We start from the raw sequence: 26,109 nt of genomic DNA on the forward strand, positions 1-26,109 counted from the left end.
GAGGCTGTAGCCAGGTGGAGGCTGGTCTCTTCTCCCAGCTAACAAGAAACAGGACAAGAGTAAATGGACTCAAGCTGCACCAGGGGAGGTTTAGATTGGGTATTAGGGAAAATTTCTTCAATGAAAGGGCAGTAAGGCATTGGATAAGGTTGCCCAGGAAGTGGTGAAGTCACCATCCCCGGAAGTGTTCAAAAACATCTTTATGTGGCACCTGGACACAGAGTTTAGTGGTGAACATGACTATGCTGGATTAATAGGTGCACTCGATCTTAGAGGGCTTTTCCAGCCTTAAGGATTCTATGATTCTAGGCATCAGCTGCTGAGACAAAGCAAGGGAGGCAGTCTCAGCTCCAGGGATGAGGGTCCTCTTCCCTGCCAGAGGAACAGCAAACAGCCAAGGGAAGCAAGCAGGACCTGAGGGGGCAAGTGAATCCACAGCTCCCTCTAACCACCACCTGAACAACACTTCCTTACAACCTTTCTGAAAGCCACACAAATGCCACAACCCTCCTCTACCTCCCAGATCCACAGGCAAGCAAAAGCTCTTATGCAAAACATCTAAGAAAAGCCACATCTCAGCCTCTCCCTGTCTTTCCCAGTATGCCCTGCTGTTGGCTCCTCTCTTCTCAGCTAACCAAGAGACCCAAAATCTATCTGCTACTCCTAAGCCAGGCTGTTTCCAGCTTCTTTGGGTGGAGCTAAGTGGTGGGGTTCATGTGCTTCTGAGACACAGAGCACTCCTGATTCCCAAAAGCTGTCTCCTGACATGGACTGTGGAGATGCTAACAAGCCCCCCTCTTGCCAGGATCTGAACACCTACTGAGCACTGATGATTCATGTATAACCAGGTGGCTGTGTAAGATAGCTAGGAAGACAAATGAAAACAGCAGCACACAGACATTGGGCACATACTTTTTATTCTGGGGATAAAAATTGCTTATACATTTGGCAGCAACTATTTTCATAAAAGACTTTTATAAAAAATGTAAAAATAAGCAAATATTTTCCATTATTAATATAGGAAAATGCTGCTGTGTGAATGGTTACTCTACAACTTAAGAGATAAAATACCACCTTAAGGAGATATTATCTTTACAAGTAGTTAAAAAAAACAAAAGATAAAAAGGCAGAGGGCCATCATATTAACAGGCCAGGCATGGAACTGGCTTCATTCCACAGAAAGCACTCATCTTGTAAAAGGTAGCCACATATATAAAAAGGCACTTGGTTATTTGGGGCTAATGAGGAAAAGCCCTTTGTTTCTTTAGCATTGATGTAGCAACACTTCATTGTTTGCAGCGAAACACGTACCTGGACAGACCTCCAGGAGGTTGCAGGCTCCTGCCTGGAGTTCTGAGTCGACTGCAGCTAAACTTCACGGGACACACTGCAGCAAGTATGCTGGGGAACGCTGTGTGTGTCGTAAAAAGCAGTAACTTCACACAGAATTAAAAACTTCAGCCCAAAATGACAGCCCCGGGAACCAGCTCCTCCTGAGGCCCTGCCTTCATGTACCATTGAGTCAAGTTGGAAAGAAAAAAAAAAGGTAACTTTTACTCTTGATTAGAATGTAAAGAAACATCAGAGACAATACTGTACATGGTAAGGTGTTGGATGACCTGCTCGGAGGGGAGCGGCCTTCAGTCCTTTGGCAGCAGCCGACAGCCCCGATCTCTTTGGAACGTGTCTGCAGGGTTCCCCTGAAGAGGTAAGAGCAAACCATCCCCACGAATGTTCACTTCGGCTGCTGACTGGTTTGGAGCCCCACAGGGAAGCATTACTCTTGCAGACAAAGCAGAAAGAGCAGCTGTTTGTCTAAGGTCAGTTACAGCTGGCTTCCATTACGCCAAAACTATCAGGGAAGCTGCAGAATGAATGGTACTACTGTCCCACAGAGCACATGGGGCACCTCAGCTGGGAAATTGCAACACAGGCTAAAGCTGAGGGCAGAGGACAGCCCCAAACCTATGTACCAAACTGCATGAGGCAATGGTTTCTGAGCTATTTGGTCTGCTGCAAAAGCCCAGCTCCTGGCTTCAGGCACACTGCTGCTGCTGGGAGCCTGCTTGGGAATCAGTGCTGCAGCCTCCATGCTGGGAAGGGAAGACAAGACAGCTCTGATCCAGGGCTGGAGCAGAAGGGACACTTTTCAAAGGGCTTGATGTCATTCCTGACGCAGAACACACACTGCAAACATGTAACGACATGTTTGATGCTTCTTGATAACATCACAAAGAGGCAGCATATGGTATCTGGAGGACAGGACACACAGCCAGTCTTGGATGGAGAGGAGAGGAGTACTGTGCAACAATGCTGGGAGCTCATGTTATCAGTTTTTGAAACACTCATACTCATCCCAAGAGCTTCCCAAAAGGCCTGTATCAGTTGCAGTGCATCTCTTCCGGCATGGGAGCCCACGAAGGCAGTCATGGACACACCTGGCAGGACGGGGGCATGGGGAGGGTAGTGTGTCAAAATGATCAGGTGTGTCCCAAGGAAGATGTACAACACTGGAGAGATGTGCTTAGAGGCCACCACAGCAGGATGACCAGGTCAGACCAGCGTTTTTGGGAGGGTAAATAACAAAACAACCTAAAAGACTATATGTATAATCATAATACCTGGGGGGGCAGGCAGTGAGAACGCTAAGGGATGTTAGTGGGTCTGTATAAGACAAAGACTCTTGAGTGGAAAGTGTGAAGGTGCGTGACAGAAGGTGTCACTTGACCTCCAGGTGTTTTGGGAAGTCTGGCTCACTTGCTGAGCAAGAGCAGCCAAGGGAAGGAGGGGTCTGGGATTGTGGGTGCAGCTCTGAGTTGTGTCAGGACAAGGCAACTTGAACTCGAGGAGAACTAGTAGAAGGTGCTTCGGAGAGGTTATGTAGGTAACAGAAGGAGTAACAAAATAAGGATACAAAGCTGGTTTTGGCTAAATTTCTGGAGAAAAGACCACAAGATATATTAAGCTGAAGAGCTGTCTCTCCAAAGAAACGGTGGAACATATATTAAAAGCAGACTGGAGAATCCAGTGCAGACAGCAGTCACATCCAAGGTGCGTGGGAGTTGGTTAGAAGTGACCCAGCTGGTCTTCTCCATCACCAGCTTCTACAGTTCTCTGTTTAGCATGAAAGCATATAAGGCTACAGCAACCACAGTCCCTCCAATGAAAGAACATCCTGGGCTCATTAAGACTCTTGGATAATAAAATGGTTCTTCATTTCAATCCTGGAAGACCTTCATGAGTTCTGGAGTCCACTTTAATTGGGCTTCACCTTGGCCAGCCCTCAGGCGTATACCTGCATGTTGTTCCGCTGTTGCTCTGTCATGTGAGCGGCCGCTGGCCCACGCTGGTTGTTACCAGGACTCGTTGCCACATCAGACCAGTCAGAGGCAGAGTGTGGGGAAGAGCTTGACCACTGGTCTGGAGATTCAGGCGATGGAGTCAGGTATGGGTGTTCCCCCTGTAAGTGCCGGTTGTGGCTAGGAGTCCGTTCTGTGGCTGAGGAGTAGCAGCTGTGCTGTGAGGGAGGTGTGGGATACTTCCCCATTGAGCTCTGGAACTGGTGGTAGGCCGGGAGGACTGTCTGAGCCACCTGCCCGTCCTGCTGAGGGATGGCAGCCATGGAGAACGAGGCGCTGGGCAGCTGGGCTAGATCTGGGATCTGGTACATGGAGCTAAGAGGACCAGCCATGTTCTGAGCGCAGTTTGACTGGGCCTGCTGTGGCAGTGCTTGCTGGTTTATGCCACCCTTGGGAACCAGCTGGAAAGTCATGATGGGGGGCAAAGACTCTCTGGACACTCCCAGGTGCTTCGTGTCTGCTTGAACCAGGCCACTCTGCTGAGAAACACTGGGGTGGGAATGCATCACCTGTGCCACCATGCCAAACATCTCATTGTACTGGGACTCGTTCACCTCCATGCGGTTCACCCACTCAGTGGAAACGTTGCCTGGCCGGAGCCTGCCAAGCCCACTGTTAGGAGGGGTGGTTCTGTGCTGTGAAAGCAGCTGGCTGACAGATGGGAGCACTGTGCTGGATCCCCGTCCCAAGGGCTGCATCTCATGGAGGTTGGAGAAGGACATGGTGTGTGGAGCCTGCACTGATGGGGCGGTCAGAAGTGAGCTGGGCGATGAGTGCAACACCCCCGGCGATGGCATCACAGGAGACGATGTTGGTTCGGATGCAAAAGCATGGGGCGATTCCAGGGAATCAACTGGTGACAGGGTCACTGAGCTCTCCGAAAACTGCCCTTTGCCCTCGCTGAGGGACTTCTTCCTCCTCCTCTTTGCATCTTTGGTGAGGCTCGTGGGCATGATGCCTTTGGCATTCGGTTTTCGTGACTTCTTGCTTAACGACGCATGTTTCAGATTGAGGAAGGACCTGTTGGGGCCACAGATGACTGGGGAGAGGGCAGAGTTCAGCATGGCCCCAGGGTGCCCAGCAGGGCTGTGTGCCACATTGTACTCATTGAGAAGCTGCACTATGTCATGGTGCATCCGGTCCTGGGCCACGTCCCGGGGCAGGCGGTCCATGTGGTCTGTGATGTCTCGATTGGCAAAATGGTCCAGCAAGATTTTTGCAGCTTCGAAACTGCCTTCCCGAGCAGCAAGGAAGAGTGGAGTCTCTTCCTAAAAACACAGAGAGTAAATACTTTAGTGGCTTCACTGTGAAAGGACTGAGAGCTCACAATCTCCTATAGCGTGGCAACCATGAAACCACTTAAACACTGTTTAATGCAGTGTCACACTAACTGTCATCAAGAACCATCCATCCTAAGAGGCACCCACTGAAAAAGGCAGATTACAGGAAAATATTTGACACACAGCTGTGGGGCACAGGCTGAACTATCTCACTAGGAAGAGTACTATTCCGCCATGGGTCCTTGGAGGAACTGTGAAAGCTCCTGATGCCTTTCTCCCACTGTCCCCTATACAAAAAAGCTACAAAGGACTAAAACAGCCTAGTAAGGAACCGCAGCTTGTTAGTAGCTCTAAAATCTACTGAGCAATACATAATAATCCAAAAAAGAAACCTTAGGCAGTGTCCTAGTTCAGCAAGCCAGGACCAGTTTATCACTGTATGGGTGTGACCAAAGCTGTGTATTCTAAACCCTCTATATAATTTCTCATGAACTGTTAACAATGGACAGCTGCTCAGGGCACACCCCTGTATCAGAAATCCTGTAAGACATCAAGCACTCAAGGAGAGTTCCAGTCACAGTCCTAGTCTGGAAGACCTGCACTGAGCACCCAGTTTAGAAAATCTGAACTGACTTCACTACCAACAGCAAAGAGATGATTTGAGTTGGGAAACAGAAGCATGCTGAGCACCCCCACACTCTACCTTGTTATCCTGCATGTCTCTGTTGGCTCCATTTTTCAGCAGTACTAGTGTTGCTTCCACGTTGTTCACAGCAGCAGCCCAGTGAAGAGCAGATTTACCTGCAGGGAAACCCAACAATTTCAGTAACAAACAATGGAGCTACTTTGCTACTATTTTCTAGAGCAGATGTTCTAACCATATACCTGGGGCAAAGAAATAATTGATGGAAAAATCATTGAACAATTAGCCATTGGTGACATCTTGCAGACATCAGCCTGAAGCGAAATGCAGACAAAAGTCAAGATAGACAGAGTACACTGAGAAAAGGAAGCAACTGCAGTGCAGCCTACAGTATGTGAACATGTCCTGAAGTCATGTTCACACTTTGGAAATCGCCACACTGTGATGTGCCTTGATGTTACAGGATGCAATGGGACTTTCAGCACTTTGTCTGGGATTTTTTTATTTTTATTTTTTAAAAAACCTATCCTCAGATTCATGTCTGCAGTCCAGAAAATTCCAGTATATCCAGCCCCGTACTTCTGCTTCATTTCCAGGACCATCTAACCAAGGCACTGTGCAGCAGCCTGCAGTCTATTACTGCTGAGAGGACTTTGCAGGAGGGCCCAGTGGGTGATTTAGCTACAGAATGCATGAGCAGCCCCCACTCTGGGAAGGCAGAAGGTCACCCCTCCCTGCTCACACTATGACAAATATTTGCCCAGCCTGGTATGTTGTGTTCACATTACCGTGGTCATCTACGGCATTCACATCAGCCTGGCAGTTAATGAGCTCGGCCACCATTCCTTCCACAGCCAGACGTGCAGCCAGAATTAATGGTGTCGTTCCATCATTCATCCGAGCATCCAAGTCTGTCACTCTGTTACGGATCAGGATCTGGACAAGAGGGGAAGACAGATTTTTTTCAATACCACCACAGACCAAAACTAAGGATTTGGCAGAATCTCAAGAGAAACTTTATAATGACAAAGCAGCCTGAGCACTGAAATGTAAGGACCCAGAAAATAGGTGACAGAGGCAAACAGACCAAATAAATGCATGCCAGATGATTCATGCATGCTGAGTTCTTCGAGCTATGAATACCCAAGGAAAGTGGATGTAAAAGCTTTGCCTGGCCATCACACTGAGAAAGGCATGAAAGCAAGGCTGTGAGTGAATAGAGTGCAGCTTGGGCAGGTTCATATAAATACACAGCACAGGGTTCTTCAATTGCTATACCTGGAAGACCCCCTGGGCATCAGCAGCCACAGCTGCATGAAGGGGAGTCCGTCCCATGTTGTCCCGTGCATTGGCATCCGCACCAGCATCCAGCAAACGTTTTGCAGCATCTGCTCTCGAGTAACGGGCTGCCAAATGCAGGGCCATCTCCCCAGTGCGGTCTGTCTGGGCCTGCAGGTTGGCACCCTGGTAGATCAAGTCTGTTATGATGTTTGCTGAGGAATCTTCTCCATCCTCGTCATCCTCGCTGATATCGGAGCCGCCCGCACGCAGAGATGCCAACATAAGTGGAGTACATCCATCTGCAGTGGGAGAGGTGATGATATAGTAACATGACAGTGATAGCAAAGGCAGGGAAACCCTCTCACAATATTCCCCTCTTGAGCACCTACAGCTACAGACAATCCCTCCAGTTCCTGTAACCCAGACCTGTTCTCTTACCATAAAGCTCAGAGTTATGGAGCTATTTTCCTTCCTCCAAGTAGGACTTTCACATCGACTGCATCTAAAGAACTTAGATGTTTCTCAAATAAGTCAGATTATTCTAAATGAAAAAGACTTTGCTGCTAAAGTGGAAAACTTCCACAAAATGTAAAGGCTAGCTAAATTCTGAGAGAGAAGCAAGGGTTATAAAAATCAAAGTCATCAGACAACTAAGGATAACTACTCATGTAGATGTTCTAATCACATACCTGGGGAAAAGAAACAACTGGCAGAAGAATTATTGAACAACTAGCCATTGATTATTGGTGACATTTTTGAGATATTAACCTGAAGTGAAATGTAGACAAAAGCCTTCATATCTATTACACAGCAAGGTCATCATGACAAGGACCCTGATGCTGTGACATTCAAGCACTCAAAGCTAAAAAATGCTCCAGGATGACTGCCTGAACCATCCTCATCTTGCTTTCAATAATTTCCATGAGCAGAGCCCTAAACAAACTGACCAAGTACACTCCATACTTTCCCACAAGTACACCACATAGGAAGGGATCATGGAACAGGATCCAACCCAGTACTACTCACTTGTATCACAGCAGGGACTGCCCACAGATGCAAATCCCTGGAGCTCTCACACAGGCTGAGCACTTTGGAAGATACTGGTATCACTCTCTCCAAGTCTCCAGTGATGGGCTCACACTGATGGGATGCTCACAAAGGCTACATTCACACTCATACAACCAGGATTCCTGCATCATCACTGGAAAGAGAAAGGCTCCTCCAAACCTCTAATTTAAACTAGCTCTCTTGGATGAATCTCCCTTTCTCTCAATGCTGATCAGAGAGCATGGTCTAGGAATACCAGCTCATGCTGCTGATTTTTCACCCTTGTTAATACCCTCCCTGATGCAGCGTAATTGAGATTTAAAACATCTCCACATATTTTCAGCAACCCACAAAAATGCCAGGTGCTTCAGCTTCAGCAGCCTCTGACTGTTACATGATATTTGCCACCTAAACCCAAAGGTTTCAGCTGTAGACACTAATGCTTGCTTACTGATGTTACTGCTGTACTCCACAGACAGCAGAAGCCCCTGAAAAGTAAAAGGGACTGAGATGTGGAAGCAGGAGTGAACCCCACTGTGCTAAGTACCCCACCGGAGCTCTGCAAAGGTGAACACAAATTTTGCTTTTCTAGTGTGGCTCACTAGCAGAAACATAAGACAATCTTTCAGCAACTACCTGATTTATGCCTTGGGCATGCAGGGGACAGATAACAGCTTCCCTGCATGCACATCTCTCAATCTACAGTGCACTATCTGCATCGCACAAAGCTGTATGGCAGAATTAGGATTGTGTGCACATAAACAAAGCGATGATCTCCTATAGAAAGTAACACGCAGAGCTCTAATGCCCTGTGCTCCCATTTTCCCACTTCTGATCACTGAGATTTCTTGACTCTCTGCTTTAGGAAAGTTCCAAAACTTTAGAAATGTACAAGCACGGGGCAGGGCAGAGGCCAGGCTGTGGCCTCCAGCAGTATTCATGCTCCTCCTAGTGGCTCACCACCACAGGACACACAGCCTTCCACGCGGCTCCTTCCTCAGGATTTGGACGGCAGCAAAGTGTTGACATATGGGCCTGGGTTCAGTTCCAAGATCAGTCCTGTCTATAGACCCTCTTGCCTGTTCTCCAAGCCTATACCCCCTTTTGTGTTTCTCCCTCTCACTGCTGGCTCTACTCCCTTGTCCCAGATGAATACTTCTCAGTATTCCAGTCAGGCTGTGGTCTTCTCTGCACTGCCACAACACAAAGAGCAGAGAGACAGAGCACAGAAAGGAGCTTTACTTTTCTCCAGCACCACAGCTCTGGGAAAAATCACTTACAGGATAGGTCTTACTTGCTTACTCACTGCAGTTGTCCTGGACAATCATGCCTAGCTGCTCCACAGGGACACAGATATAGCAGACACTAAATCCTTGGAATAATTAGCTGCCACCCTCCACAAAGTTTCTCAGGTACGTGCAGCTTTTTTCAGAGCTTTGCAAGCTGGCCACCACACACAATTAGTTTTATGAGGCTAGCAAAAGCACATCCAGCTAGACCGTCACAATTAGGTGCTTGATGGACTACTAGGAAAAAAAACAACTGTGGACAAAATGTCTTTTTTCCTTCCTCCAGCTTGCTCTCTGAAAGAGCTGGAAAAGAACTCAAATGCATCCAGCTGGAGGCAGACACCCAGAATGGAAAATTCCAGTCTGAACTACTGAAGTTTTAGTAACTGAAAAAAGAGGGGCATAATAATAGGGACAGTTTATCAATTTAAATTATAGGTGGTGTTACCAGTTATGCCTATAATTGCATTACCCTGGTTACACACTCACAATAACTCCAGTGAAAAGAATGTCCCCACGGCTCTGGGGGACACAGAGAAAGAACAGCATGGGGAGACAAAGGTAGCAGCAGCATTTTATAAAAACTCTTCTGTTTGCTGTCTTCAGTGAGACAGACCGTGAGTACATTTAAAACTTGCAGCAAGATGGTAAAGTCCAGAGTTCATCAGACAGGTACACCTGCAGGTCTCATTCAGGCACAATGTACTGAAAGGTGGGTTGTAAGGAACCCATGGGCAAAATCTCTAGGCCGCACTTCTGTTGGACACCGGATGTCTTGGATCCCCCTAAACCAGAGAGGCTGCAGAAGGCACTGGGTTAAGAGAGGGAACAAACCCTTGGTAACTCAAGGTGTTTTGACTTGCATCTCCTCCCTCTAGAAAAGATTTCTACTGCTCTACCTGTCACCTGCACCTGTGTCCAGGATCTACCTCACCCAGCTCCAGATGGCTCCAGCCCAGACACCTGCACCCAAGTCAGCCTCAACACCCTTTGTAATTAGGGGCAGTGAAGCATTACTGGGGTGTGAACCATCCAGTCTTCCACAGACTTCTTGGGACAGAGGGAAACACCTCTCAGAAGAGCCCATTTCTTCCCTCTGCCTGCAAAGATGAAGGTGGCCAGGGGCAGATAAAGAGCTACACTAACTGTGAGGAATCTTACCCCTCATTACTAACCCATTATTCCAACACTTCTCAGACTTTTAAAATTATTTCTGCCCCTAACAGCTGCTTGCTTCTGATGCGAAAGAGGGAGATAGCTCAGAGCAGCTTGCTGCAAGCTTCACAGTTGTACCTGAATGGCAGGAAAACAACTCACAGGTCAGTATTATTTCATTGGTGTTGTTGGACAAAGCTTTGGGTGAACGTGAAAATAAGCAGTCTTAAGAACATTATTGCCTGCACTTGGAAAGCTTTTACCCTGCCACACAACTAGAAGTTTCAATAGGGGAAATAAAGAAAAGCTTAAATTTGGCAGAAACTGATGGTTTATGTTCTCACACTCGTTACACAAAAATCCCTCCTTCCCTTTGCATTTAGGAGAGCTAACGGGTCAATGAGCAGAAAAGACAATGGAAGAAAACTGAGAATGGGTCCAGTCATCCTTAAATTGCATGGAAATATTCCCACAAAACTCAATAAAAAGGAATTGCAGCAAAATCATCAGAATCACTTCTCTGCATATGAACAAGAGCCATGGTTGCGGCTCTTCCAACCAGAATAAAGTTCTTGGTCAACTGTCTCCTCTCAGAACGCAGGGATCAATTATTACCACATGACCCACCCAGTCTCTTACCAGCTTATACAGCTTTAGAGCTACACTGATAAAAAGCAGCAGAGTGTTCCCAGTGCATCTAGTGATTTGGGATGAAAGAGAGCAAGTCTGTGTGCACATTATTGGATTCTCCTTCCAAGTTTACAGTTCTATTATGAATTCAATGAGTTGATCATCACAAGATGAGAATACAAATCAGTGAATAAAAAAATTCATGAAAAATCTTGCTGCTTTGCTGTTCTGTTCTGGGACAGATGCCTCACACGCTGCTGGTCTGGGTATGCTGTCTGTCAAAAGTCATCTTATTCAGGAACAGGCCACCCTTTCTGTCACAATAGATACTTCAGGTATAAAACCTGCTAAGTTGGTCCTTAGAAAAGTCTGGCATAAATTTCTGCTGGAGAAGCTGGCGGTTATTTCCAGCATAATTATGCACTCCAAATTTCTGCTATAACGGCATTCTGACAGTACCACTTAGGCACACACTGTTATAAAGGAGATTTTATAGCTGTAGTTCCTACAGGCATTTGCTAAGTGAACTCCTTTTCTCCTGGTTATATGATATTCCATGTGCTACAGACTATGATCTAATCTCTCCAGCGCTCTTTTCTGGAGTGCACATTGAGCTTTCCTTGACTACCCTAAAAATTTCTGCTGGTGTTCCTGTATACTCCATTAAATTTTTAACATCAGAAGTGCCAACCACTGGACACAGGGGAGGGAGTTCAGTGGCTGGCTGGCAGAACACATGGACACCCAAGAATACTGACCTGGCCCTCTGACATTGACATCCAGAACATCTACTTCTTGATCTGCTTGGGGTGGTGTAAGGGCAAGTGAGGTGCTCCCACAGACATCTGCTGCCTCCAGGTGCTGCTGTGTCCACTGGCGCTGGTCTATCTGCTCATCACCCTCCGGGAGCAGGGCTTGGTCCTCAGCCTGGGCACAGGAAACAAGCAGTTGCTTCAAATACCCACTGAGTGGCCAAAGACACCGAAAATTCTTGGCACTTTCTTTTTTTTGATGGGGTTTCTTGGGGTTTTGTGCAGGATTTTTTTTGTCACATTTTGGGTTTTCTTTGTTTTGTCATTGTTGTTTTAGGGGTTTTGTTTTGTGTGTCCATTTACCTCTGTTTAGCATTCTCAGATCTCACATGCCCACCATACATTATCAGGCCTAAACTGCAAGACATTACATTAACCTCCTTGTCCCTTTTGCTGAAGCAGGGCCCAGGCAGGTAGGGGACACAGGAGCAGAAGGTACCTGCTGTCTCTACTATCCTGTGATGGCAGTGTTAACCTAAGGATTTGCTCCTCAAATACCATTAGTCATATCTTACAAATTCCTAAGCAAAGGCAGGTTTTGAGCAAGGGTATCCTCAGGAAGTTAGTGCAGATTTTTTTTTCAGTAGCAGTTTCAGGTGATATTCAGGTCTTGGAGCTCCTTACCTTTGCTCTCTTTGGCTGAGGTCCACCATCACCTGCCCAGTGTTCAGTTGTTCCAGAATCAGCCAGGTTACCCTCTGGTATCTGGACTGACAGATTTCTAACAAACAACAAGAACATATCACTTTCCAGGCTGAGCAGGTGCTACTACTGCTACTTATACTAACCTGCAGAGATCAAGGATGAGTACTTGCAAGTTTGGTAGCTTGGAAACAGAGGAATCAAGAAAATAGAAATCTCAGACAGCCAACAGTAGCATTAAATGCATTTAGAACTGCAAACTTGGTTAATTCAGTTGAAAGCCAAAACTGCATAAATGAGATTCTTCTTTTGAAAATTTCACATTATTTCTGAGTCACGTCTTTAATGCATTGAGCTAGCTGTATTAAAAGTTTGTTGTCAATTACCAATCTAAAAATGTCTCACCTATTCCAAGAGGAAATTAGGCAAACTGTACCTACCCACTGAACTAAACAGAGTGACAGAAAATCAAATATAACCAAGAGATCGGATTCCTTACTTTCACACATTAAAGTTCTTCTGTCCAAAACAGACATACTAAAATTTAGAGAAATAGCTTAAGAAGTTCTAACTTAAAAGGAAGCTTTCTCTATGGGGTTAAGTGCCTTTGATGAAAGATTTATACACCACAATCCTCTAACACACTAATAGACAGAATGTCAGTGGCATAAATGCAAACTTACTTGAGTCCAACAGCATCTTCCCCAACTGGCTCTCTGCGTTTATGATTACTGGGATCCCTGCGCAGGATAAATCCCTCTGGGAGCCACAGAGAACCATGTTTGCGCTTACGCTTTGCCATCATCACACCCAACACAAGGATTAAGAGGATGATCAAAGCTGCCACAGCAAGTAGGTAAAGCAACTGGGTCTTTGGTGGTAACAAGGGTTCACCTAAAAATTCCAGTTAAAATACAATGAGATGAACAAAGTGGAGACAATGATCTTTGATTTACAGACTTTTTCTCCCTCACAGTCTTCCCCACAGAGGAAATTGTCTCTATATAGAGTTTAGGCTCTGCTGCAACTATTGTAAGAGTATATTGTGTCTTTTTGGCTTCCCTTAGTCTGGTTTCTCAAAATATTTTTTAGATTATGACTACTGAACTGAAGATTTTGCTCCTTCCTCGAGTCCTGCTGTCTGCAGACAGCCACCCTCACTCAGCGTAGAGAGCTGATCTACAGAATGATATGAGCATTACCCAACTAGGAAAAGAGATAATACCAATCTAGTACAAGGTTGTAACTGAGCCTCAGACTGAGGGAGAGGGGAGCAGGAATTGAAGGGATTAGCTATGGCCAGAGGAGAAAACCTCTGAGAGACTAGACTCTGATGGCACCTTTTTCATTGGATTCATGGTTTGCAGTGCAGAGATCATCACTGCAGTGCATGGTACATTGCTGCAGCATGTAAGAGATTACTGTTTCTACAGCTTAATAGCTAGGCTCCAAATTAAATGCCCTGCCTTACTAACCAGATGTCCTCTCAGAGCACATTGTACATATACTCCTATAACTGGAGGTGAATTAGTTAGCTCCCAGAAACCATACTGAACAGCAAGACACATGATGATCAATAATCTGAGCAAATATTTTGCAAGCCCAAGTTTGACGGCTGTCTGACTCCATAAGCAATTTTCCCTTTGCAGTTACTCACTTTGAACTGACACAAAAGGATAAGGCAACATGCCCTTGATGGCCTGAGCAGCTAAGAGAGCTGCAGCAGCTTCTGTGTTGTGAAAGCATTGCTCTGAATCCTCTGCACACTGGCGGTTGTCAATCTCCAGGAACACCCTGGTGCTGCAGAGACACAGTGAGAGGGCACAGAAGTCAGTGACAAAAACTTCTGACAAAGCACTGGGTTAAACTGCAGCCTTTTATGCTAATCTTATCATCCCAGAACTGACCTGGGCAGTTGCAACGGCTTTATATTTCCCCATTTAAAAAACAGACTACAGTCCTAGATAGTCTAGAATGTCTCACACAGCTACAAGCAAGAGTTACCAGCATAGCAAGGCCAGAGGAACACAAAGGCATCCACTCACCCAATGACCTCTTGCTCTAGTTCTCTGTGCTTGCGAATGACCACAAGTGACCGACGACTCCGAGCTGCCGATTTCTCCCCGTAGTATGGGAATACCATGGGGTTTCCCTGGGAGTCCAGCTTAATTCTCAGATTGGTGTGCAGGAGTGTTCCCAAAGTGCGCAGGAAGCTGCGAACATCACCCAGCAGCTCGTCAGGGGGCATCAGGACCACAATGATCAGGGTCCCTTCTGCCAGCTTCTCAGCTTTGTCACCAGCACAGTCCAGCCCGTCCCAGCCACACTCCTCGCTGTTACAGCCCTGGTCACAGCGCCCATCTGCGTAGTGATCTGCACAGTACTTGTCATACCTGAAACAGTGAGAGGTTATGGGCAGCACAGAAGACAGACACACTGCACAGCACACCCGTAGTCTAGAGGCCAAGGTCTTACACTATTCACCATCATTTGAGGTAAAATAACACTCATAATTGGATATAATGAGAAGAAATATGACCCCAGCATAAAGTTTTCAACCTGGCAGGGTGAAAGCAGGAAGCACAGAACATCCCCAGGAACCCATGGTTCAGTTCTGGTAACAGTGGAAGAGCTGCTTATTCTGTTTATTAAGATATCTAACACTTCTTGCCTCAGCAAGGGAGAATCACCACAGCAAAGCTGTACCATTTATCATAAAAAACTAAAGAGAAAGAATTGCTGCAATAAACAAGCCAGAAACACATTCAGTGGCAGCAAATATAGCTGGGATAAAAATACAGGTATTGCTGGTATGGAGGAAAACTCAGGATAGGAGGCAGTACAAGGTGAAATGCCTCTTATTTACATTTCCAGGGAAAGCAGGGCACATTCATCAAGCAGGTTAACACATTACCATTGTTCAGGTTATTGATTTAGTGCATAGCACACAAATTCCAAAACCAGACAAAAAGTACACAAAGCAGTATATACTCCTTGATATCAAAAACATTCAGCAAGGACCAGCAATAGAAACAACAGAAGAGAAGGGAGCAGCAGGCAGAGCACTAGCGGAGCTACTTTAGTCACACACAAAAACTGTTCTCAGGATCAAGCCTTACTTGCATGTTCTGCTATTTTGCTGACACTCAAAGTTGTCAAACAGGCACTCAGGTGTGTTGCAGAACTCGTCACACTGTCCATTGAAAAGCATCCAGCAGCGCAGTGAGGAGGAGCAGTTGGCCCAGGGATCTTCCACTGTCAGGGAGCAGTCGCCTCCATCCCACTGGCACGCATGAGTGTTACAGTCTTCATCACAATAGCCATCTCTTGCTTTTTCTGCACAATGGGAATCCAAACATCCTTGGGGCTCTGGGCTGAAAGTTACGGGCTGTTCACACTGGCTGCCCTGGGTGTGAACAGGGCACTGACAGTAATAGTAAGGAGGCTGAGAATGAGGGTGGCAGCTCCCACCATTCTGGCAGGGGGCACTGGCACAACCCGTGTTTGTCTGGCATTCCTCTCCCACAGACAGCTTGGGGCAATAGCACCGTGGACCAGAAGATGTCTGGATACACTGCTCCCCTTTCTTGCATTTTACTTGTCCACAAGTACTGTGGCTGCTGAACTCACATTTGGCTCCAGAATAACCCTACAGGGAAGGAAAAAAAGGAAGAACAAACTTATTCTCACAAAATTAATCTTCAGTGCTCTGAGGGCTGGAGGCAAGGTGTCATGTGCAAAGTCTTTCTCCCCTGTAACTCCTCTAGCCTCATTGCAGGAGCCATGAGTTTCTGAACCTACCCTGAAGTTACATTTTGAAATGAGCTTAAAAGAGCCACTAACAAGGGTAATCTTGTAGTAAGCACAGAAAATACAGGACAGCAAAAGAATTGTCAGAATTTAATGCTAGGTTTAAGACTGAAATGCCAGCTATCATGCCTCAACAGCAGACTTCTTTGGGGTAATAACTGGCAGCATTGCTCTCCTAGGGCACCTGGAAACCCTGCATTTCCCAACTAAGTAGATAAAACTAAAGCATGTGGGTAAAGTGTGCCCAAAGACACAGCTTTGCAAGTAGTACAGAAAAGAAAATCTTCACCTACAGGGAACCAGTGAAACCAGTGAGAGTGTACCCAGAGAGTTCTGCAGCTGAGGCAGGCAGTCCAGTTTCAGGCCATGGTGCTTACCAGAGGACACTGGCAGATGAACCCATCTGGCATATTGCTGGCAACAGCACAGGTCCCGCCATTCTGACAAGGCTTTCGGGGACACACATCTATCACACTCTCACAGTGACGACCTGAGGTGCAGACACAGGGAGAAGAGAGCAGAGAAATGTGTGTGTGCAGTCACAAAGCAAAACACTCCTGCGAATATCCAGCAAGCCGAGCACTCCAGTGAGACCTCCCCTGCCAAAGAGGTAGGGAGCATCTCTTCAGATAACACATGCCCTCTAAGTAGCTGCCCAAGCAATGGTACAGGAAGGCACAACCCCAGAATCCACAGAGTGTATTTGGAGACAGCTGACCTTGTCTGTCTCCTCAAGAACATGCACAACACAGCACAAAGACAGAATTTGCTGCTGCCACCTCCAAGTCAGCCAGGCACAGAGGTCAAAAGTGATGCACCACACCAGTTTTGGGGTTCCAAAGACTTCTTTACTTTTTGGGAGATGCTCATTGAGGGCAAATCACATGCTAAGATTAATGAACAACCCTCAGGACCAGGTGCAACACAAGTGAATAGGAGAACCAAGCAGAGTCTCCTCAGAATGATCAGTCAGACAGAGGTCTTACTGCACTGACCAGCTTTGCAGCAGCTTCCAGAGTCAAACTGACAACAGACTTTTAAACAATGAGGATGACCTAACTGTGACTTGAACCCCCTAGTAAAACATTAATGTCTCCAGACATGTGCAGCCAAGGCTGCTCGCAGACAGGGCAGGATGGCCCAAAGAGTCCTGGTATCCTCAGTCACAAACCACAGCAAAGCTGCCCATCCCCTCCCAGGCAGAAGGGTCAACATGGAATGTGCAGAAGACAGACAGCTAGAGGAGGAAGCATGCTCCCCCTCTGTGCCTAACATTTCCAGACAGATTTCATGTCTGAGACACAGCAGCTCTCCCTGCTCCTCCTGGGGTGCAGCAGGTCTGCACTCCCTCCACCGCAAGTTCCAGCAATGCTTCCATGAGAGCCAGAAGCAACATGAGGCATAATTAATAAAAGCAAGCTTAACAGACAGGCTTAAATATAATCCTATCTGATGACCTGCATCAGAGTCTCACCAGCTCAACTCCTCTCACACACTGCTCTTTAAGGAACTTGTTTTGTCAATCTAGGTAATGCACTCAAAAACCACTACATGAATTCTTCAAATGTATGTCTATGTGATTTCCTTACATCTGAAACGCAGAAATTTAGTGGAAAATCACAGCATCTTTAACTTTTAAGAAAAATAAGAGTAAAAATTACTGGCAAAGCATGCAGAGGTCACTGGTAAGCAGGGAAAGTGAAAGGCTTTAATGGAGGAAAACTGGAAACGTAGGGAGTTAAACTGACAGGGAAAATGGAAAGCTGAAAATTAAGACACACATCTGGAGACTATTAGACCAAACTTAAGCCCAGTGGGAGGCAGAAAGCAGAACAGCAACGATACTAACAAAGAAGAGATCTAGAGAGAGTGAGACATAAGTCTGCACAGTGTGAAATTCTTGCAAAGTTGTGATTCAGAGGTGGATTGCAGAAGGATCACAAAGCTAGGAATGTACAGCCTGTCTATGCATAGAATATTCCAGCCTGACCACATTACCAGTGTAAGGAAGAAAAGGAGCAAGGAGGCCAAGAGCTAATTATGGATACTATGACACCAATTTATAGAGAAAAAGCTTATGCTGCTTTGCAAAAGGAAAAGCCATGGAGAAGCTGACACATGAATGGTTACGCTTCCAATATTAGAAATGGGAAATTATGAAGGAGAGAAAAGTACCACAGAAAAAAAAATGCCTGCAGCCAAGTGTCTCAGGAGATTCCTTTGTCTGAGATAGTGTTGGAAGCCAAATATCTTAGAAGGTTTACACCAAAGAATGGTTTAAAAACTGAGACATATTGCAGAGAAACAAAAGACACTGCAAAGGGAAGCGACTAGAAAGGAAAAGAATTATAACTGCCAGAAAGGAAAAGAATTACAATTTTTCAAGATACTACAATGAAATGCAAAGCATGTTTATGACTACTCACCAGTGAAAGCACTACGACAGATGCACCTATAATCATTTGTCAGCTGGACACAGTCCAGACTTCCACGAGGGTTACAAGGATTAGAGAGGCACTCGTTGATATCTCCCTCGCATCGCTCGCCAGCAAAGCCTTGGGGACAAAGGCAGGTGTAGCTTCCGATCTGGTCAATGCACTGCCCTCCATGAAAGCAGCGGGGTACCCCTGAGTCTGAAATGCAGTCATCCACGTTCTCCTCACAGAAACGGCCTGGCAAGGCAGGAAAGAGTGACAATTTGAGGATACAGTGACATGGCCTCCTTTCCTACACTGCTCATCAAGTTTTAAGACCCTGTCACACACAGTCCCTAAAACAAACAGATAAAGATCCCAGCTTAATGCATTTCATACCTTCTTCAGACAAGACAGCCTCAGATGAGGCCTAAGGAGCATGTGTTTTCCATCCAGGCTGTCCCCAATGCTAGGCCATACTGCTATTTAGCAGCTTTCATACTTGACTTAATTTAAGGGCATAATTAGAAACACAAAACCAAACCCAAACCAAAAAGGATGCACCCAGTTTAGCCCTGCTACTGAACATGGCCCAAGAGCCCTGTGCTGTCCTTGAGAGGCTGCGAGCTGCCACCAGGCACTTAACTTTGGTAACCCTGAAACTGGGCAAAGAGCATTTGTAGCAACAACATTAAAACAAGCAACAACAAACCAACAAAATACTCTGATTCCTGTAGTTTGGCTTTTGGGGGCCTACAGTAAACCCTCGCCACCAGACAGGGATGGCAGTTTCTCCTTCTCCTTACAGGGTTCCCTTTCAAAAGACAAGGTGCAGTGCTGGTTCTGCCTCCACTGTACATTGTAACAGACATAAAGGGACAAAGGGGGTAAGCTGAGCAAGTACATTTGTCTGCTAATACTGTTGATTCAATCAGAGCAAGTAAAATCATTCACCTAAATACGGAGGATGCGTATACTGGTATCAGTAAAATATTAATTTTAGCCTGGGCCAGGGACAAAAGCTAAGTTTTACTATCCTAAGTAATTGTATCAGTCTCCTCCAATTTCTTTCCATTAGTGAAAAAATATTGTAACATCCAAAAAGTAATTAATCTCAACAAATTAAGGCTGAAGGATTAAAAGCAGTATACTCAAACTGGGTGGAGGGTGGAAGATTTAGTACAACACAGAAATTCAGGCAATGCAGGTACTGGAACATAAATACAAACTGATGGACTGACACGATTAGCAGTAGTTTTTTGGTTTTGCTTTTTTGTTTTAAATTGAGAAATAAAATTAAGAACAATATATGAAGAATGGCCAATGCAATGATTTACAATGAAACAAATATTCCTCTAGACTGAAGAGATGTGCTGACAGCCACACTAATTGAAGGAACTGGTAAAATGTGTGTGCAGGAGGCAAACATAGTAGGTTTTATAATTTGACTTAAATTTATAAATCAAGTTCTGACACACAGCTGAAGATTTTGCATGCATTGAGATGACATGCTTCAGAAATTCATAGGTATGTAAAATTTTTAACTGACTTAAAAATAAACCTAAGAAAGCAAATCAAGTGAGAAAGCATTCACCAATGGGTTAAAATGTGCAATCCTGAATATTTTCAAAGGCAGAAGTCAGGGACATCAGGTCAGATATTAACAGGGAAGTGGAAGGTTAGGTTTCAAGAAACACAACATTAACCAGGTTGTGGAATCTTACTTACTGAAAACCACCAATATAGGACTGTGGACTACTTTTTTTTCTTTTAAAGTAGCTTTAAATAAAAGAGCTCGAATTTTCTGAAATGGTTTAAGGTAGCCTAGAGGCACTGAACTTGTTTTCCACAAAAGACTCCAGGACAGAGGACAATGCAGGGCAAAGATTTGAAAAAGTAAAGGACACTGGAAATTATGCAAGAACTAAGCAAACTTCTTGCATATTTCACAGCATCTTAGCAAAAAAGAAACCTTGGATTTACTATATCAAAACAGATAGGGTTGGGAGAGACCTTAAACAGTAATCTCATCCATCCCCATTGCCAAAGATGGATCATACATTCCCAAAGGACACTGCCATGACCTATTCCTTTAAAAGAAAAAGAGGGAGAAAAAAAGCAGCATTTATTTTTAAAGAGAAAATATGTATCTCAAGGGATTCAGTGTAGTTTGGGAACATTCTTCAAAGAACAAAATGCATTCCCTTTAGACTCTGTCACGAAACCAGAGGTCAGAAAGGAAAATTCACTCTTGTAATATTCTCTTAATTGCTGAACTTCATACCCCGAGTTCCAGGTGGACAGGAGCACTTGAAATGATTGACGAGGTCGATACATGTCCCTCCATTCTGGCAGGGCTGAAACTGGCACTCATCCACTTCATACTCGCAGTTGACACCCTGGTATCCAGGCACACACTGCCAGTACAGAAATAAGTGTGAATAATCTTCTAACAGATACATTACTAGACATCTGAGAAAGGCTAACAGAGACAAAAGGAGCCCTCAAAGGGATAGATTAGGAGTGTCTTTGTAGCTAAACAACTGCAAGAGATTTCAAAGGTTGCAGAGCCAGCAGTTTAAGCACACAACTCTACTGTATGACACTCAACAGCACTCTGCATGTTTGAATTTGCATGACTTGATTGCTGCAAACAGAGTGATCAAATCCTGAGTGAGACTGTCTTAGGAGTTTTGACTTAAGGTTTACATAAAACTCATCCTTTCCCTCTGTGCACAAGCTTTCACTCTCCTGAAAGGCCTACGAAGGTTGATACACCATAGTCTCACGGACTACACTGCTCTCTGCATCAGCTGCAGGAAATAGATAGCAGTGGAAGGCATTTCCCACCCTGAGAGCAAGGGATACTTTGCCAATCCAACAGGGAGAATACCATATTCCTTTAATGCACTTGACATGTATTTTAATATAAACCACATCTAAGGCAAAAAGTCTTTCCAGATAAGAACTCCATCTCCAATAAGACAAAGAATTCAAATGCCCATCAACCACAGCTCCTTACATTCATACCTCTTAATTCAGTCTTAAAAACCTCTCAGGAGTATTGCTACTGCTACAGCCAAATTAAAAACTCCTTCCAGGTGAAAGGTGCCTTTATTCCCCTCTTTGAAGCTATTCTACCTTTTGCATGTGTTTCTGATTTCTTTTGATTCCCTTGCATTACAATGCCCTAAATATTTAGACCTCTTCCTTCTAAACCACCATGCCTTACCTCACACTGGTATCCACCCAGGTGATCCCGGCAGGTAGCTCCGTTCTGGCAGGGGCTGGAGTAACACTCATCCAGCTGCACCTCACAGTAACTGCCTGTGTAACCCACCTGGCACTGACAGTGGTGTGTGTTTCCAACACTGAGGCAATGACCAGAGTGCTGGCACAACTGGTCCACTGGGACTCCTGAAACAAAGTTAAATAAAGTGAGCAAACACATAAAACACACTTGTTGCCTGTGCTGGTAGCAGGACCCAAAAACCTGAAAAGTTGAAACTTAAAAATTGAAGAGTTACTCTTTAAATTACAGCGGATCAGAACCAAAACTGGCTTCCAAATGAAGTGACTGCTCTGTCGTCATTGGATCATCAGCATCAACACTGGCATGAAGTATTTGTATTGCTGTATTTCTTTATCACTGGCTGGTGAAAAGACATCTAAAGCACTACTGCTCCTACACAAAGGTTCAATGTTTGTACCTAGAACATCTGCAAAAGGTATGGGAGCCTGACACCCTTCCCCTTTGACAATGAATTCACTTGTTTGAATTTCCTGCACAAAATGTGACATGACACTGTCCATGCTGCCTGGGTTACAAGCCACATTCCCAGACAAAATTAATTTTAACCAAATCTTTCACATGCACATCATCTGAAGTAGAAAATTACTACTTTGGAGGTCATGGTGTAACCTATATAGCTAAAAAGTGCACTTGGGAGCCAGTATTCTCTGCAAAAGGATCTACGCAGATCATAAGTTACAAGACATCTTTCTTATACAAGGACAATATGGCTTAAACCTGGCCTGCCTGGGATTTAGTAGAAAGGCATAAATAGGTGATGCATTTTCCAAAAAGACAGTCCATGTAAAACAGTATTACTGAAACCCTGAGAGCTTATAAAATATTTAATTCTTCTTTTCTAATATATTTATGGTAGCCAGCTCTTTATGATAGGAAGAAGCAAGAAGTCTTGACCCCCAAATACAACCTTGCTGAGAGTATTTTACTTTAGAAGTGACCATGACCAACCCCCTAGAAGCAAAGCTCTCTGGAATTTCCAATGCATGTTGTGCCCACAAGTATAGGGGAAAAGGAGGGGCAGGTTAATGATACAGGGGGAAGGGTTTTCAGTTAAAGCACAGAAGATGCTCATTTACCTCTTTGTGAAGCTGCCACTTGACATGAGACATTGGGCACATCACAGTAAGCACCAGTCCAGGCAGACGGACAGACACATCGAGTCTGGGCCAGACTCTGGACACAAGTGCCTTTATTCTTACAGGGAGACTTGCTGCACAGATCCATAAGTGACTGCAAAGGAATAAGACACATGACATATGGCATAGCAGGAAACACTACTCAGAGAACAAGTTCAAGACACAAAGGAAGGAAGGTCTGCAATGATGATTCCATGGGGCACTGAAAAGAATGGGACAGTACTTCCCAAATCTAAGCCAGGTGCTTCACTAGCAGTCTCACATCCATAGGAAAGTGCAAAGGTACAGAGGAGTGAACCCCAGATAGCAGCACTATTTCAAGAGTAAACTTATCCTCACACCTTACTATGAAGGTGGATATTTGTCTGGGTTTGAGAAATTTCAGTTTTATCTCAGACTAGGCCTGTAGTTCCACATTAGCAGGAGGCTTCCAGCTGTGAACAGTAACAGGTGTCCCTTCTGGCCCCAACTCCCTCCATCTTCACTGCTTTTTGAGGATGACAGATACATTCCATGTTTTGATGTCTCCTTTTCCTTTTTATCATTAGCTCACCATACCTGCTTTTGGCCCCATTTTCTCTAGTATGGTCAGAGCTTTTCTGTCTTCTGGGATTCAGCTGAAACCCACAACAGTTTTATAAGTTGAATATGGGCTAAAGTCTGCTGCTTTTCTTGACTCCGTGTACAAAAAACAGTTTCTAAACAAAGAGTCTAAAACTCAGTAAATAATATGAAAGTGGAATGAAACCCCAAAATAACTGTCTGACCTAATATAAACCAGCCACTAACCATAACTTCCTTTATAAGCATTTCATCTTCAAATTAATACAGCTATTTGATTGACTTCAAGCTGACTTGAGGAAAGGATGAGATTTTTAAAGTGGGTAGTACTGAATTTTGGCTGTAAAATGCAATTTCAAATGCAGAAAGTTCTGCTTTTCAGATGCAAACTGTTCCCTCACAAAGATTAAAGGAAAAAAAAAATCTGTGCTTTCACAGGCAACGAAAAAGAAACTTGGAATTAAGTTTTATCACATGTAGTTGAGCGTGAAGAAGAAAAAACACTGAGCCTCTGCATTTGTAATGAGTGGCTGACTGTTTTACATGCAAATTCTAAAACTTATGAATCTTTGTCTGATTTTGTGCTGCTTATTTAGCTTTGCTAATTAGGTCAAAGCAGTTTACCACTAAGACAAGAACTACAGTGTAGCTGTAATCTATAAATCTCTCCAATACAGCTTTGAGTAGTAATTTCAGAAAGTTCTGATTCCTTGTATAAAATGAGTAATACATTATGATCAAGCTTCTCTGAATATAAAGCAGACTTTCTGAGAATCCACAACATTTAATTTGGGGACAGGAACATTAATCCTTTTCTCAAGTAAAAACAAAGCAAACATAACAGAAGAGGAACTACTGAACTTCACAGTACTTCACGATCACTCTCAATGCTAATTCTCCCAACGAGGTTTAAGTGGTGTGCCTGGAATGCATAATTAGGGTAGCAGAGGGGTTGCTTTTCTATATCACTTCATTACTTTGCATTCACTTCCTCCATTAGCAATACCTAGAAGCAGACCTGACAATTTAATGTCTAGCAACATAGTTGTGGAAAAGCACCTCCCCCAATGCCACTAAAATGCTTCTTTCCAACACACACTGCTTTACAAAGACATGTTGGCACAAAAGAGAGTTGCAAAATTCTTACAAAATTGTCATGTTTTCCAGTAGTTTAAGAAATTCACCACTGTTTTTTTAAATGGCAGCATTTAAGACTGCTGGTGAAGGAAGCCAATATAATGTTTACTGTTCCAAAAGTAGAAGTAGTCTCAAATCATTCTTACTGTTTTGATAAGAATAGAATCAAAAGAAAGGACTGTGATTTGAAAAACAGCGTCCTGTTTCCACTATGATAAGCCAAGTTTAGAGTTCTTAATAGGTACTAGTCAGTCATTTACAGTATACAGGGTTTGCAGCTCCCATGCTCAGCTGTGGAAAACAGTAAATTGGCTGAACATAAGTGTGCAAGTAAGGCTAGAGATTTTTATTGAGGTTGTGAACAGGACAATCATGTAATTTACTGCTCCAAAACATTTTTCTGGCTTCTTACGAAAAGAAAAATAATCTACAATCAACCTTCATTAGTTACACCTCCCTATAAAAAATGAACCAGTTATAAATCAAAGTCCTGCTAATCAGACTGATATTCTGCTTTTTGTTTTCTGCTTATTTAGTTGAATTATTTTATACAGGACTCCAGTAACACCTCTCCTCATAAACAACTAAACGTTTTTCTCCTCCTTGCAAACAGGCACACGTGGTAGCAGGGTTGGAAATAGATGACCTTTAAGGTCCCTTTCACTCCATTCTATGATTTCCAGTTTTGAACAGGGGCACATCAGGGGCCAAACACCTCTTACCAGAACTGAAAGAATAAGAGCTCTGCTTGTTTGATACTTCACAGTCACTTCTGCTGTTGCAGAGCTCAAACAACAGTGCCCTGTGCAAAACAGGCAGCAAGAAACGTCACCCACCTTACAGTTCTTGCCCGTGTAACCCAAGGGACATATACACCGGTATGTGCCCAGGCTGTCCACGCAAGTGCCCCTGTTCAGGCAGGGATGGGAATCACACTCATTAATTTCTGTGAGGCAGAAGGGCCCCGTAAACCCCACTGGACACTGGCAGGTAAAAGAATTGATTCCATCCACACAAGTGCCTCCATTGAAACAGGAGCTGCAAAAGAGGGAGAAGAAAGGTAAGCTGAGACAAAATGCAATTAGCTCACAGTCATAAATATGACTGAAATAAGAGAGAAAAATAAACAGCATCTTCTGACCACTGCTAAGTTCCTGCTAAAGACACATAAATCAGGTACCAGCAATACAAGGGGACTCCAGCTCAGCCTCCACCTCATTGTCTTTTACCTCAGCAGGCAAAGAGAGTAAAGCAGGGATTTAATGAGTCATTAGTGATGGATGTAATTTATTTAATGAAATCTTCCCAGCTTCCATGTGACCACAAACAGTACTGCATGTGGCTTGCTCAACTGATAAATTTTATTACAAATTACAATTGTATTACAAATTATGAGAAACAAAACAACTGGCCTCTCTTAAAAGCTTCAAAGGAGTCAGAGGTATGTTTTCTCAAGGAAAAAGTCCGTACAACATGCAAAACACAAGCATGTTCTTTATTGAAATTATGTGAAAGTATTGGTGTTGCTAAATCTCTACCTCCTCTTCTCATGAGAACCTGAAGTCCTGATTTGTAAAACTACTCATACATGCTCTGGCAG

General features: G+C 44.4%; 1 protein-coding gene across 1 annotated transcript in view; it reads right to left on the minus strand.

Annotated features, from left to right (window-relative positions):
- Nucleotides 1-900: 900 nt before the first annotated feature.
- Nucleotides 901-26,109, minus strand: part of NOTCH2 (notch receptor 2) — an 85,976-nt gene continuing 60,767 nt past the window's right edge. The window contains exons 18-33 of the mRNA XM_071565402.1: nt 25,346-25,547; nt 22,752-22,905; nt 21,595-21,779; nt 20,647-20,779; nt 18,375-18,620; nt 16,326-16,438; nt 15,258-15,787; nt 14,184-14,531; nt 13,796-13,938; nt 12,822-13,032; nt 12,121-12,217; nt 11,443-11,611; nt 6,561-6,862; nt 6,071-6,218; nt 5,343-5,440; nt 901-4,627 (exon numbers count right to left, since the gene is read on the minus strand). Of these exons, the coding sequence (XP_071421503.1) occupies nt 3,284-4,627; nt 5,343-5,440; nt 6,071-6,218; nt 6,561-6,862; nt 11,443-11,611; nt 12,121-12,217; nt 12,822-13,032; nt 13,796-13,938; nt 14,184-14,531; nt 15,258-15,787; nt 16,326-16,438; nt 18,375-18,620; nt 20,647-20,779; nt 21,595-21,779; nt 22,752-22,905; nt 25,346-25,547 (4,423 nt within the window). The 3' untranslated portion in view covers nt 901-3,283. The remainder of the gene's footprint in view (nt 4,628-5,342; nt 5,441-6,070; nt 6,219-6,560; nt 6,863-11,442; nt 11,612-12,120; nt 12,218-12,821; nt 13,033-13,795; nt 13,939-14,183; nt 14,532-15,257; nt 15,788-16,325; nt 16,439-18,374; nt 18,621-20,646; nt 20,780-21,594; nt 21,780-22,751; nt 22,906-25,345; nt 25,548-26,109) is intronic.

This window comes from Pithys albifrons, chromosome 10, assembly GCF_047495875.1.
Source record: "Pithys albifrons albifrons isolate INPA30051 chromosome 10, PitAlb_v1, whole genome shotgun sequence".
In the NCBI taxonomy this organism is placed as follows: domain Eukaryota; kingdom Metazoa; phylum Chordata; class Aves; order Passeriformes; family Thamnophilidae; genus Pithys; species Pithys albifrons.